The sequence below is a fragment of the Trichechus manatus genome, unplaced genomic scaffold (genome assembly GCF_000243295.1).
Source record: "Trichechus manatus latirostris isolate Lorelei unplaced genomic scaffold, TriManLat1.0 scaffold00111, whole genome shotgun sequence".
In the NCBI taxonomy this organism is placed as follows: domain Eukaryota; kingdom Metazoa; phylum Chordata; class Mammalia; order Sirenia; family Trichechidae; genus Trichechus; species Trichechus manatus.
The window spans coordinates 2,925,179-2,938,449 of NW_004444047.1; the positions used below are offsets into that span (position 1 = coordinate 2,925,179).

Below are 13,271 nucleotides of genomic sequence, written 5' to 3' on the forward strand. Positions count from 1 at the left end.
TCTCACTCCATTTGGTGCTTGGCTGAGTTCTTTATCTCTTCATTTGATGTTTCAGGGTTTCAGGATTGTTGTTTTCTCTGTTCAGCTTAGTTTTTCGGATCTTTGCTGTGGAGGGACAGTGTGGTGCTTCTGCCTAGAGCGCCATTTTGCCGGAAGTCTGAGTTCTATTTTAACTTGTGGTCTGGCCACTGTTCGTTTGTATGTTCAGTCTCTCACATACGAAGAACAAGGAAGAAGGAGAAGTCAAAAGGCTTCCATTTCAAGGGGACTGGAAGGTAGGCAGTGCAGTTATGAAGAGGGGAAGATAGTAAGTTCAATTTTAGAGATATGTGAAATTTAAGTTAAGGGTGGTGTCTTAGTCATCTAGTTCTGCTATAACAGAAACACCACAAGTGGAAGGCTTTAACAAATAGAAATTTATTCTCTCACAGTCTACGAGGCTAGAAGTCCAAATTCAGGGTGCCAGCTCCAGGGGAAGGTTTTCTTTCTCTGTTGGCTCTGGTGGAAGGTCCTTCTCGTCAATCTTCCCCTGGACTAGGAGCTTCTCTGTGCAGGAACCCTGTGTCCAAAGGACACACTCTGCTTCCGGACCTGCTTTCTTGATGGTATGAGGGTTCCCCCATTCTGCTCACTTCCCTTTCCTTTTATCTCTTGTAAGACAAAAGGTGGTGCAGACCACACCCCAGGGAAACTCCATTTACATTGAATCAGGGATGTGACCTTTGTAAGGGTGTCACAATCCCACCCTAATCCTCTTTAACATAAAATTACAATCACAAAATGGAGGACAACAACACAATACTGGGAATCATGGCCTAACTAAGTTGACACGTATTTTTGGGGGGAACATAATTCAATGCACGACAGGTAGGAAATCTGCATGGAGATTCTCAGATGATGATGGAAATTCTCCCTCTACTCTGTTTTCCACAACATCAGGAGGAACCAGTCCCTGGAGAAGGACATCATGCTTGGGAAAGTAGAGGGTCAGTGAAAAAGAGGGAGACCCTCAACGAGATGGATTGACACAGTGGCTGTAACAACAGGCTCAAACATAGCAATGATTGTGAGGATGGCGCAGGATCAGGCAGTGTTCTGTTCTGTTGTGCACGGGGTCAGCAAGAGTTGGAGCCAGCTCTACAGCAACTGACAACAACAACTCCTCTTTCATTCTGCTTCCTCCCATGATGACATTTCTCTTCATGACTATCACTCTTATTCAAAGCAGACTTATACCTATGGGCATCAGTGTGACTTTCCCGTTGCAAGAGTAGAAGGAAGAGTCTGAAGGATGACCTAGGGCTTGATAAACAGTATTAAAAATTTAAGCCCTCTAATTAAATTTTTAGAAGCAAGGATGGCAAGACTACATCTCACATACCTTGGACATGTTATGAGGAGGGACCAGTCCCTGGACAAGGATATCATGCTTGGTAAAGTAGAGGGTCAGTGAAAAAGAGGAAGACCTTCAATGAGATGGACTGACACAGCGGCTGCAACAATGAGCTCGAGCATAACAACGAATATGAGGATGGTGCAGGACCTGGCAGTGTTTCGTTCTGTTGTACACGAGGTCACTATGCATCAAAAATTCAGTTCAACGGCACCTACCAACAATAACAACAAGAGATTATTTGGCCTCATACAGGTGTTAGACATAGTGTTAAACATGTGATTTTAGTGGCTAAGACATACCCTTAAGCCCCCCCTCAATAAATATTTTTCTGACCCCCTTTTATAATGTTCTGTAGTTAAGGATAACTGTATTTTTAAATGTTCCAGGAAATTCATGGTCAGCCAAATCCTGTCACCTGGAGCCACCCTTGCAAAGAAGGTCAACTCCTGCAAACGTGGTCAGCCAAGACCCTGCCACCTGTGATTTTTTAAATGTTAACCAATCAGAAATACTCCCGTTGTACCCTCCATACCTGTGTTTTTCTCCTTCATGAGCCTCTGTAATCCTGCAGCCCACAGGAACACTCTGTCACAGGCTTCTTGACTCTGCATTTCCCCATTTTGCAAAATGCCCTTTTGCCATAATACAACTCGTTGTATTTAGTTTTTAACAGACTTGTAGTTCTTTCTGAACAACAGGCCCCATATGTGCCATGCTAAGCAGTCGGAACTGATCCTCCGTCTAGGCCAGTGTTCCGGCCAGGGGTCTGTGGGGCTGTCTCATGGGGTCCCCGAGTCCATAGGAGCACCCAGGATTGCCTGTAGATCAAACCAATAGTGGTCTAATAGAAAAATATGCCTCTGTTTTTCAAATGTTTAGAGATGATGTTGAGATGAATAAAACACCCATTCATTACAGAATTCACATCTCCTGTAGGTCACAATTTCTACCAAAATCACAATTACTAGGAAGTCAAGGTCACATGCAGTGGGTGTTGACATCAGAAAAACATCTTTCCCTTGAAATCATTCCGGTCCATTGCAAGGATGAGATGGAGGGAGTAAACGTCTATCAGCAGGCATTGGAGGGTGGGCTACTGGGGAGACCAGGGAAGGAATGGTGGACTCCTACAGTTGAGAGTGAGGGGTCTGAGGTAAGGCTGTGGCAATGCAGGTGGAGAGGAGAGGATGGGGTTGAGTGACTTTATATTGTTGGTTCTGTTTAAGATCACAACTGCATGTGGAGACCTCATGAAAAGTACATGTGCCCAGCCTTAGGAATGTCACCGGGTTCCCCTCCCTGTCTCTGTCTCTCTCTTTCTTCCCTCCTCACCTCCATTTGTCTACGTCTACCCTCCTGGCTTGCGAGGGCTGGCTCATGACAGGGATGGCCTCATTTCTTCACTCTCTCCATCTAGTTCCCTGGGATGGTGACTGAGCTGAAGCATGTCGTTCCCAGCCCTGTCCCTGGCATGACTTCAGGACCCACCTTCTGTCATTTGCTAGCTCATCTTCAGCACCTGCGCCGGCCCTCAGTCTCCTCCCTAGCTTGCAGGACACAGCTGACCTGTGTGTGACAGGAATGCTCATTGGACATCTCTAGGTGGAATCGAGAGGACGTTGAGACATCCTGGACGGTGGTGAGGGAGGAGAGAGGGATGGGCCACATGCTACTCTGGGGCGTTTTACCAGGACCTGGGTGGATGGAAGTGCCACCGAGACCAGCACAGGGGAAGCAACTCTGGAGATGGGGAAGGAGTTTTGTTCTGTACATGTTTTGTCAGCTACCAGTACCAGCTGCTGTCGATGTTAGCTGCACCCTGGTAGAGGTGCCGGGAGCCACCACAAGGGTAGCCCGGCCACGAACAGTGGAGGAAGGGAGGGAGCAATTTGGGGAAGGCAGCTGACATGACCTGGAGTCCTCCCTGGCCCCACCCACCCACTCTTTTGCTCGTTTTGACATCTGCCCCACACCATCCTGTGGGCACACCCGTTCCCGGCTCATCATTTGCTATATTGGCTGTCACGGGTAATTGCGATTATTAGAACATGATGTTAAAACTAAGTTTTCCTCCCAAACTCCATTTGTCTCCCCTGTCTCCTCCTTCTTCCTCTCCATCACCTCCTCCTCACTGGTTCAGAACTCCTGGAAGAGTGGTTGCAGGGCGGGGGCGGGGGCGGGTGTCTTAGTCTCCTCGCGTTGCTGTAACAGAAACACCACAAGCTGGGGCTCTCAAGAACAGAAACGCACTGTTTCACAGTTCTGGAGGCTAAAAGTCCAAATCAGGGTCTCGGCCATGCTGATGTCTTCCTTGTTGGTAGCCTGGAAAGTTCCTTGGCTTGTAGACGATCCTTACATGGCATCTGTCTTCCCCCATGTGTGTGTCTCTGTGTCTATTCTGTGTCTTTTTATAACTCAAACCAAAACCCATTGCTGTCGAGTCAGTTGCAACTCATAGCAACTCTGTAGGACAGAGAAGAACTGCCCCATAGGGTTTCCAGGGAGTGGCTAATGGATTTGAACTGCTGACCTTCTGGTTAGGAGCTGAGCTCTTAACCACTGTGCCACCAGGGCTCCAGGGATTAGATAGGGTCTACTCTACTCAGGTATAATCCAATTAACATAACAAAAAGAACACCTATTTCCAAACAGGATCATATCCATAGGTATAGAGGCTAGGATTCCAGCACATATTTTGGAGGGATACAATTCAATCCATAACAGTTGGGGATGGACCGTGATGACTCAATGCCAAGTATGAACTCTGCCACAGCCACCACCACTCAGCACCAACCCTCTTCCACTCAATAAAATCATATTAAGTAGGAGGCAGCTAGGAGTCCTGGGGTGGTACAAACAGTTACGCGCTCAGCTGCTAACCAAAAGGTTGGTGGTTCAAACCCACCCAGAGGCAGCTTAGAATAAAGACTTGGCAATCTGCTTCCAAAAGATCACAGGCATGAAAAACCTCTGTAGCACACTTCTACTCTGACACACACAGGATTACCCAGAGTCAGAATCGGCTTGACGGTAACTGGTTTGCTTTTTTTAGCAGGCAGCTGAAATGGCACTGGGAAGGCGTTGTGCGACATAAATATGGATTCGTATAAGATGTACACACAAAGGACTGGGACTTTACCGTTCACAGAAAACATTACTGGCATGAGTTGGCGAGGCTGGGAGGTGGTGGCGGGAGCAGGGCTGCTGCTGAGGCTGGCCGGAGTCTACGCTCTGAGCAACAGGATGGGGGTGCACCTGGGACGTTCAGAGCATCTGAGCCTTCTGCGGGAGCCTTGGCCACTGCTTTCCCGAGCTTCACCCACTTCTGGCACTGAGAGGATGAGGACCTAGCCAAGAGGCGTTGTAGGCGGCCCAGTTGGGTCTCTCCAATATGGCAGCCACCAGCCTCCTGTGGCTATCAAAATTTAAATTTACATTAATAAAAATTAAGGAAATTTAACACCTTAACTGCATGTTCAATCAATTTCAGGCTGCAGCAGTTTGTAAAAATCTTCAATTCATCTTTGGCATTTGTGGTTGGTGCGTAAATTTGAGGGCTATGTAGTCACGTTCACTGGTCTTCCTCATAGGCGTATGGATATTAACCTATTACTGACAGTGTTGTACTTCTGGATAGATCTTGAAATATTCCTCTTTACTATGTTGTTCCTCTTCAATTTGTCACTCCCAGCATACTAGACCATATGTTTGTTGGATTAAGAGTGGCCGTTTCAGTTCACTAATGCCTAGGGTATAGATAAAACCTCCTTAAAATTTTAACAAGCAAATATGTCACTTTGATGATTAAGGCATGTCTGACCCAGTCACTTCACATACATGTGAAAGTTGGGTAGTTAAAAAAGAAGACAGAAGAATTGATGCATTCAAACTGGGCTGTTGACAAAGAATACCGAATACACCGTGGCCTTCCAAAAGAACAAACAAGTCCGTCTTAGAAGAAATACAGCCAGGATGCTCCTTAGAAGCAGAACGGCAAGCCTTGGACTCGCTTACTTTAGACACATCGTCAGGAAAGACCAATCACTAGAAAAGGACACCATGTTTGGTAGAGAGCCAAAAAAAATGAGGGAGACCCTCCATTGGATGGATTGCCACACAACAATGGGCTCAAACACGCCGATTATGAAGATGGCGCAGGACTGAGCAACGCTCCCTTCTATTGTACACGAGGTCCCAGGACTGAGCAACGCTCCCTTCTATTGTACACGAGGTCCCAGGACTGAGCAACGCTCCCTTCTATTGTACACGAGGTCCCAGGACTGAGCAACGCTCCCTTCTATTGTACACGAGGTCCCAGGACTGAGCAACGCTCCCTTCTATTGTACACGAGGTCCCAGGACTGAGCAACGCTCCCTTCTATTGTACACGAGGTCCCAGGACTGAGCAACGCTCCCTTCTATTGTACACGAGGTCCCAGGACTGAGCAACGCTCCCTTCTATTGTACACGAGGTCCCAGGACTGAGCAACGCTCCCTTCTATTGTACACGAGGTCCCAGGACTGAGCAACGCTCCCTTCTATTGTACACGAGGTCCCTATGAGTTAGAGCCCACTTGACAGCAGCTAACAAACACAACAACAAATTTCACATTCAGTGCCCTAGTTGCAGTAGCTCTATTGCAAGCGCTCAGTAGCCACATGTGACTGTTGTCGTTGTTGTTAGGTGCTTTCGAGTGGGTTATGACTCCTATCGACACTGTGCAACAGAACGGAACACTGCCCAGCCTTGCGCCATCCACACAATCGTTGCCTTGCTTGAGCCCATGGTTGGAGCCACCATGTCAATCCATCTCGTTGAGGGTCTTTCTCTTTCAAATGCTGGAAGATGAGCCCCTCCAGTTGGAAGGCACTCAAAATATGGCTGAGGAAGAGCTGCCTCCTCAAAGGAGAGTCGACTTTAATGACACGAATGGACTCAAGCTCTTGGCACTTTCGTTTGCTGATGTGGCATGACTCAAAATGAGAAGAAACAGTTGCAAACAAAACACACGTGACTGTTGTTCTTGTTATGTGCCATCAAGTCAGTTCAGACTCATAGCAACCCTATAGGACAGAGTGGAGCTGCCCTATTGGGTTTCCAAGGAGCAACTGGTGGATTTGAACTGTCGAACTTTTAGTTCGCAGCCAACCTCTTAACCACTGCACCACCAGGGCTCCCACATGTGACTAGTGGGTACTATATTGGGTAACACAGACACAGAACATTTCCATCATCACAGCCAATTCCACAGGGTAGTGTTGACTAGAGATTACTCCCCAGCCCAGGGAGTGGGTTGGACCCTTGACCTAAGCCTGGTTCTTGCCAGCTGCCCCCTTGCTGTCTAAGCCCAGCAACAGTGAGAGGCCGTCCTGGACAGCCTTCCCACTGCGGAGCTCTCCTGCCACACCTTCACTTGGTGATCTTTTCATTCAGCAGTTATTCACTGGGTGTTTTCCTAAGTGCTGAAAAATACACTAGGGCCATGCCCAGCCACCGCCCGTCTGTTTGTGGAGGCTTGCGTGTTGCTAGGATGATGAACAGGATTCAGCAGAGCTTCCAGACTAAGACAGACTAGGAAGAAATCAGTCAATGAAAATCCTGTGGATTACAATGGTCTGATCATGAAGGTGGGGCAACGTTTTGTTCTCTTGTGTGTGGGGTCACCCTGAGTTGGGCAACGATAACGATGGTGATAAACAAGTCAGACAGGTTCCCAACCTGTCGAAGCTTATGTTCTCAAAGGTAGAGACCACAAACAACAAGGTTGGAATAATTATAAGAAAACAACATAGGGCAATAAGATACAAAGCGTTCGGGGTTATTTGACTGGCTGGCCAGGGAAGCCCCTCTAAGGAGGGGGCATTTAAGGTGATTCCTGAATGGGGGGAAGACCTGGTTGTGAGCATTCCATGCAGAAGAAACACCTGGTAGAAAAGCTCCAAGGCAGGAATGAGCTTGGCCAGTTCAGAGAACAAACAGATCACTGTGGCACGGACTCCGTGGATGGGAAATGAGGTTGGAAAGGGAGCTAGGAGCCAGATCCTGCGAGGTGTTGAGGCAGGAGGCAGGTTAATTGTATTTTTAGTTCAATAGGATTTCCAGCATGGAATTGACATGATCTTGTGAGAGAATACCACCCATATCACACCGGATTTTGCACCTCCCTCTGAAACATTGGCCTCTGGGCTTATGACCCTTCAATCCAAAGGCCCACGAGTCTCTGCTTATCAACCTCTCTCTGCAATGCCCATGTGACATGCAGAAGAGTGTGTTATTGCTAGCTGCTGTCGCATCAGCCCGACTCATGGTGACCCCACACACAGTGGAACAAATACTGCCCGTTTCCGCACCATTTCTACGATTGGTTGCGGATCCGACTGCTGTGATCCATAGGGTTTTCATTGGCTGATTTTCTGAAGCAGATCACCAGGCCTTTCTTCTTAGTCTGTAAGCTCTGCTGAAATCTGTTCAGCATCCCAGCAACATGCAAGCCTCCACTGACAGAGGGGTGGTGCCTGTGCATGAGGTGCATTGGCTGGGAATTGAACCTGGGTCTTCCATACGGAAGGTGAGAATTCTACCACTGCCCCCATTTTAGGGAATGGCAAAATCTCAGCTGAGGGACTAATGTACAAAAAGAAGGAAGGAGGAATCTTTGACGTTTTACCCACATTATCCTTTGGATTTCACAAGAGAACCTGCAGACTAGATGCTGGTGACGTCGGACTATACTGGCAGTGTCATGGACTGAATTATGTCCCCCAAAAACGTGCGTATCCATTCGGCTGGGCCATGATTCCCACTATTGTGTGGTTGTCTTCCATTCTGCAATTGTAATTTTATGTTAAAGAGGCTTACCGTGGGAGTGTAACACCCTTACTAAGGTCACATCCCTGATCCAATGTAAAGGGAGTTTCCCTGAGGTGTGACCTATACCACCTTTTATCTTACAAGAGATAAAAGGAAAGGAAAACAAGCAGAGGGTAGGGGACCTCATATCACCAAGAAAGCCGTGCCAGGAGCAGAGCGTGTCCTATGGACCAGGGTCCCTGCGCAGAGAAGCTCCTAGTCTGGGGGAAGACTGATGAAGGCCGACAGAGAGAGAAAGCCTTCCCCTGGAGCTGACACCCTGAATTTGGACTTTTAGCCTACTTTACTGTGAAGAAATAAATTTTCTCTTTGTTAAAGCCATCCACTCGTGGTATTTCTGTTACAGCAGCACTAGATGACTAAGAGGCAGTACTCGACCTTCTCTCATCGTGACCCCAGTGTGCAGAGTAGAACTGCTCCATAGGTTTCGTAGCTGTGACCTTTTGGAAGATCACCAAGCCTTTCTTCTGAGGCACCTCTAGCTGGATTCAAATCACCAACCTTCTGGTTAGTAGCTAAGTGCTTAACTGATTGTGCCACGCAGCAATGTCATGAGTTGGAATTGCCTTGATGGCAACTGGTTAACTGTCTCTGTTCCTCCTGGGGACCTGTAGGAGACAGACGACTTTTGGGCTAAGAAGCATCCATGGCGGTGCCCAGGCTGAGGAATGCACTTAGCTGTAACTCTCCCACAAAAGAAAGCAAACCCAGAATGCAAGTGGAAAAAAAGTGAGTTTTCATCGTTGATGTGCACCATGGACTCGATTCCCACTCACAGCCACCCCATATGACTAGAGTATAACTACCCCATAGGGTTTCTTGGCTGTAATCTTTACAGAAGCAGATTGACAGGTCTTTCTCCTTCCAAGCCGCGGAAGAGTAATTTTGAACATTCACAATTTAGGTTCCTTGACTTGCGTCAATAAGCAATGGTGCAATCAGCTAGATGCCAAATCCACTCTCTTGGGCCATCTTTAGGATTCTATAAATCTTCCACGTCCAGAATTCTCTTTCGAAGGTCAGCTTGGATCCTTACTATCTGGCACCAACACATCTCGGATGGATCCCAAGAGAAAAAGAGCAAAGGTGAAGTTCCTCAACCAAGAACTTCGCAGTTGGACCCCTGATCCTTTTCAGGCCTTAGGCTCCAGTCTTCCCCAGCACGCTCCCCTCCCCGGCCTCTTACGATTCACCTCGTCTTCCCAAGCGGGGCTCCCCTGGGACATTCTTCCTAATCGAGGTACGCAGCCCGCCCTCCAGTGCAAGCTACGCCCTCCCTCCTCTGGGCAGTCCTGTGCGGGGACAGATTTGAGGGCAGCGGGGGAGGCAGGCACATAAACCCGGGTCTCCCACATAGAGGGTGAGAATTCTACCACGGAACCACCACTGCCCGCGTTTCCCGGCCCCACTTTCCGCAACGCCCGGTACGTTCCTTGGTGGCATTCGGCCCGGCCTCATCGCCATCCTCCCCGCCCCTCCCCTCCCCTCCCAGGCCATTCCGGCGCCTGCGCACTGGGGCCCACCAGAGGCCCGGGCAAGCGCCCGTCCGTTGTGGCGTGGCGCGTACAGAAGAGACGAACTCTTCACTTAGATTAATATACACGCAGCCATAGACATCATAAAAGGGAAAGGAAGTTATTTCCTTTCTCGTTACCTTTCCCCGCCCCAGCACCCCGCCCCATGACGTCAAGCGCAGCGACGCCGGCGCGCGGGGTTGCGTCATCGCGCCGCGCCGCTCCCAGGCTCCGGGTGCCGGCGGATCATGGCGGAGGTGGGCCGGGCGGAGGTGCTCGACCCTGGCGCGCTGCTCCCGGGGGGCTTCTGGGCCGCCGTGGCCGTGTGGCTGGAGAGGCCGCAGGTGGCCAACAGGCGGCTGTGCGGCGCCCGTCTGGAAGCCCGCCGGAGCGCCGCCCTGCCCCGCGCTGAGGGCCGCGGCCCCTGGCCGAGCGCAGGCCGCGGACCGGAGGAGCGGGGAGCGGGACCCGGCCAGGGGTCCCCCGAGGGCAGCCCGAGCCCCAGACCGCGAGCAGGACCCGAGCGGGGCACGGCGGAGCGCGGACCTGGGGAGGCCCAGGGCCAGCGCCAGCAAGGCGAGGAGCCGAGGGACCCCGGGCAGCCGAGCAGGGCTGGGGTCGGGGAGGACGGCTTCTCCGCCTCGGAGCTGGATTCTCTCTGGGGAGATTTCTCCCGGAACCTCGCCAGCAGCAATGGGGAGATGCTGGCTTTCCTCGCCCGCTCCGAGGCCGCACCGCAGGAAGACGCGCCGCGCGACCTCGACGTGGTTCTTAGAACCATCATCCCGAAGACGAACCCCCAGCGCCCGCTCACTGCTCCGAGGAGAGAAATGGTCGTGCAGGGTAAGAGTATTTTTGATAGTAGTGGGATACAATGTGATAAAGCATTCACTGAGCCTCGGGTCAATGAAAAGGCATTAAAGGTACCTAGTATGTGCCGGTTCTTTGCAGTGCCCTAGGGTGTTTGCAGTGTTTTCTGTCTCATCAGGGCATAGAAATGTGTGTCCTTAATACAGAGGATGGAGTGATTGATTGGGGGTGGTGGCTGGAAGGCTTCAGGACAAGGTGAAGGGTGCGCCGGGTGTTGATTGTAAAGTAGGCATTTAGCAGGTGGATTAGATGAGAGCAGTGGCGGTTCATCGATGGAATTCTCACCTTCCACACCAGCCAGTGCACCTCATGCGCAGCCACCACCCGTCCTCAGTGGAGGCTTGCGTGATGCTGAACAAGTTTCAGCGGAGCTTCCAGACAAAGATTAGTAAGAAAGACCTGCTGATCTGCTTCTGAAAATCAGCCGATGAAAACCCTATGGAGCCCAACGGTTGGATCTGCAGGCAGTCACGGGGATGGCGCAGGACGGGGCAGTGTCTCATTCCGTTGTGCATGAGGTCACTGTGAGTCGGGGGCCAAGTGGACGGCAGCAACAGCAACAGGTAGATTGAGGAGATGTTAAATGACTTCTAAGAGTGGAGAGAAAGTTCAAACAGTGCTGCCCGTACCCGTACCCCGTTGCTGTCGAGTGGATTCTGACTCATAGCGACCCTGTAGGACAGGGTAGGTCTGCCCCATAAGGTTTGCAAGGCTGTAACCTTTACAGAAGGAGACTGCCAGATCTTGATCCTGCAGAGCGGCTGGTGGGTTCAAGCTGCCGACCTTTCGGTTAGCAGCCAAGTGCTTTAACCACTGCACCACCAGAGCTCCTTAAGCAACGACAGAGCTTTATTAGTCGATCATACAATTTGCAAATTGGGCAACCCACAGCCTGAGACTGAGTGTTCCAGAGATGGGCAGTATCGGGGTTTCATAGCACGAGGAACAGAGTCAGGGAAGTCTGGGCGGTTCCCATCCGCCCTTTGGGAATTTATCAGAATGCCCCTTTGAAGTCCTGTTCTCTGAGAATTGTGTTTGGCTAAGAAGACAAACGCCGCTGGTCTCCAGAGGTCAGTGCCGGCCAGTGCAGGTTCCCAAATGGCTAGGCACCTGCTTGTCTGGAATCCAGGAGCTAAAGACGCACATAAATCTAGGAAACAAGCTAGTTGATAACGTCTGCAATTTAGCTTACTTATTATTTTGAAATGCTGCCCCGTGAGCCCAGGCTTCAGCCACGTTCGCCAGGCTTGGCACAAGGGCCTCCATGTTGTCTTCAGTTTCCACGTCCAGTGTACAGCCTCCACAATCGATGCCCGTGGAAGCAGCAGTCAGGAAATCAAACGACGCGTTGCATTGGGCAAATCTGCTGCGGAAGACCTCTTTGAGGTGTTAAAATGCAAAGATGTCACTTTAAGGACTTAGGTGCGCCAGACCGAGGCCACGGTGTTTTCAATCGCCTCACATGCATGAATACTGGACCACGAATAAGGAAGACCGAAGAAGAATTGACGCCTTTGAGTTATGGCGTTGGTGAAGAATATTGAATATCCCACGGACTGCCGGAAGAGTGAACAAATCTGTTTTGGAAGAAATACAGTCAGAATGCTCCTTAGAAGTGAGGGTGGCGAGATTTCGTCTTGCATCTTTGGACATGTTATCAGGAGGGAGCAGTCCCTGGAGAAGGACATCATGCTTGGGAAAGTAGAGGGTCAACGAAAAAGAAGAAACCCCTCAAGGACATGGACTGACACAGTGGCTGCAACAACGGGCTCAGTCATAACGGTTGTGAGGATGGTGCAGGACAGGGCAGCGGTTTCTTCTGTTGTACCTAGGATTGCTACGCGTGGGAATTGACTCGTCAGCACCTAACAACAGACATGAGCGAAAAAGGAGCAATTTCTGTCAGGGCACATAGGTGTGAAACGGCACAGCGTCTGAGAGGATAGCACACACAGACCTTGGTGCTCGTGAGGCCCGGGTTGGAGAGGGAAGGAGTAACCAGTGACTGCTGAACTGAACACTGTCTGGCCGCTAGGGGCCGCGCTTGCACCTGAATCGCCTGCATCTCAAGCCTGGCCTCCTGGGGTGGCCACTGTGAACCTGAGCTCAGCGCTTGGCACGCCTTTTTGAAGTGTCAGTAAATCGAAGGTCTGAGAGAAGTTATCCATTTCCGTTAATGCTTTAATCACTGCACCACCAAGGCTCCTCGTTTTGCAATAGGTTGTAAAATTAGTGTGAATATTAGATATAAAAAAGGAAACTTAAAAGAAATATGCTTCTTGCTTGCAGCCTGCGCATCCTCTCTGGTCCTAGAGCGCACTGAGGGCTCTGCAGTGCGAGTGTGCTGAGCTCGGGGACATGTCTTCCTACTTAGATTGTCACGGCAAGGCGAGTGCAGAGTGCCTGTGGGTACTCAGGGCTCCACAGCACACAGCCCCGGGAGGAGGGACTACAAAACGTTCACTTGTGAACTCGCCTTTGATGCCGGCAGTTTCCTGTGTCCCGTTGCCATCTGGAGATCATGGCCAGACTGTGACAGAGGGTGTCCTGGTCTCTCAGGCTGTGACAGAGGGTGTCCTGGTCTCTCAGGCTGTGGCAGAGGGTGTCCTGGTCTCTCAGGC

At 50.3% G+C, this 13,271-nt stretch overlaps 1 protein-coding gene across 2 annotated transcripts in view; it reads left to right on the plus strand.

The window, feature by feature from the left end:
- The first annotated feature begins 10,019 nt into the window (after positions 1–10,019).
- The window catches only part of TRMT44 (tRNA methyltransferase 44 homolog), a 29,034-nt gene continuing 25,782 nt past the window's right edge, over positions 10,020–13,271 (plus strand). Inside the window, exon 1 of one of the 2 annotated variants that reach the window (XM_004383554.2) lies at positions 10,020–10,623. In XM_004383554.2, coding sequence (XP_004383611.1) covers positions 10,029–10,623 — 595 coding nt within the window. In that variant the 5' untranslated portion in view covers positions 10,020–10,028. The remainder of the gene's footprint in view (positions 10,624–13,271) is intronic. The other variant, XM_023737976.1, reaches the window with a different exon arrangement.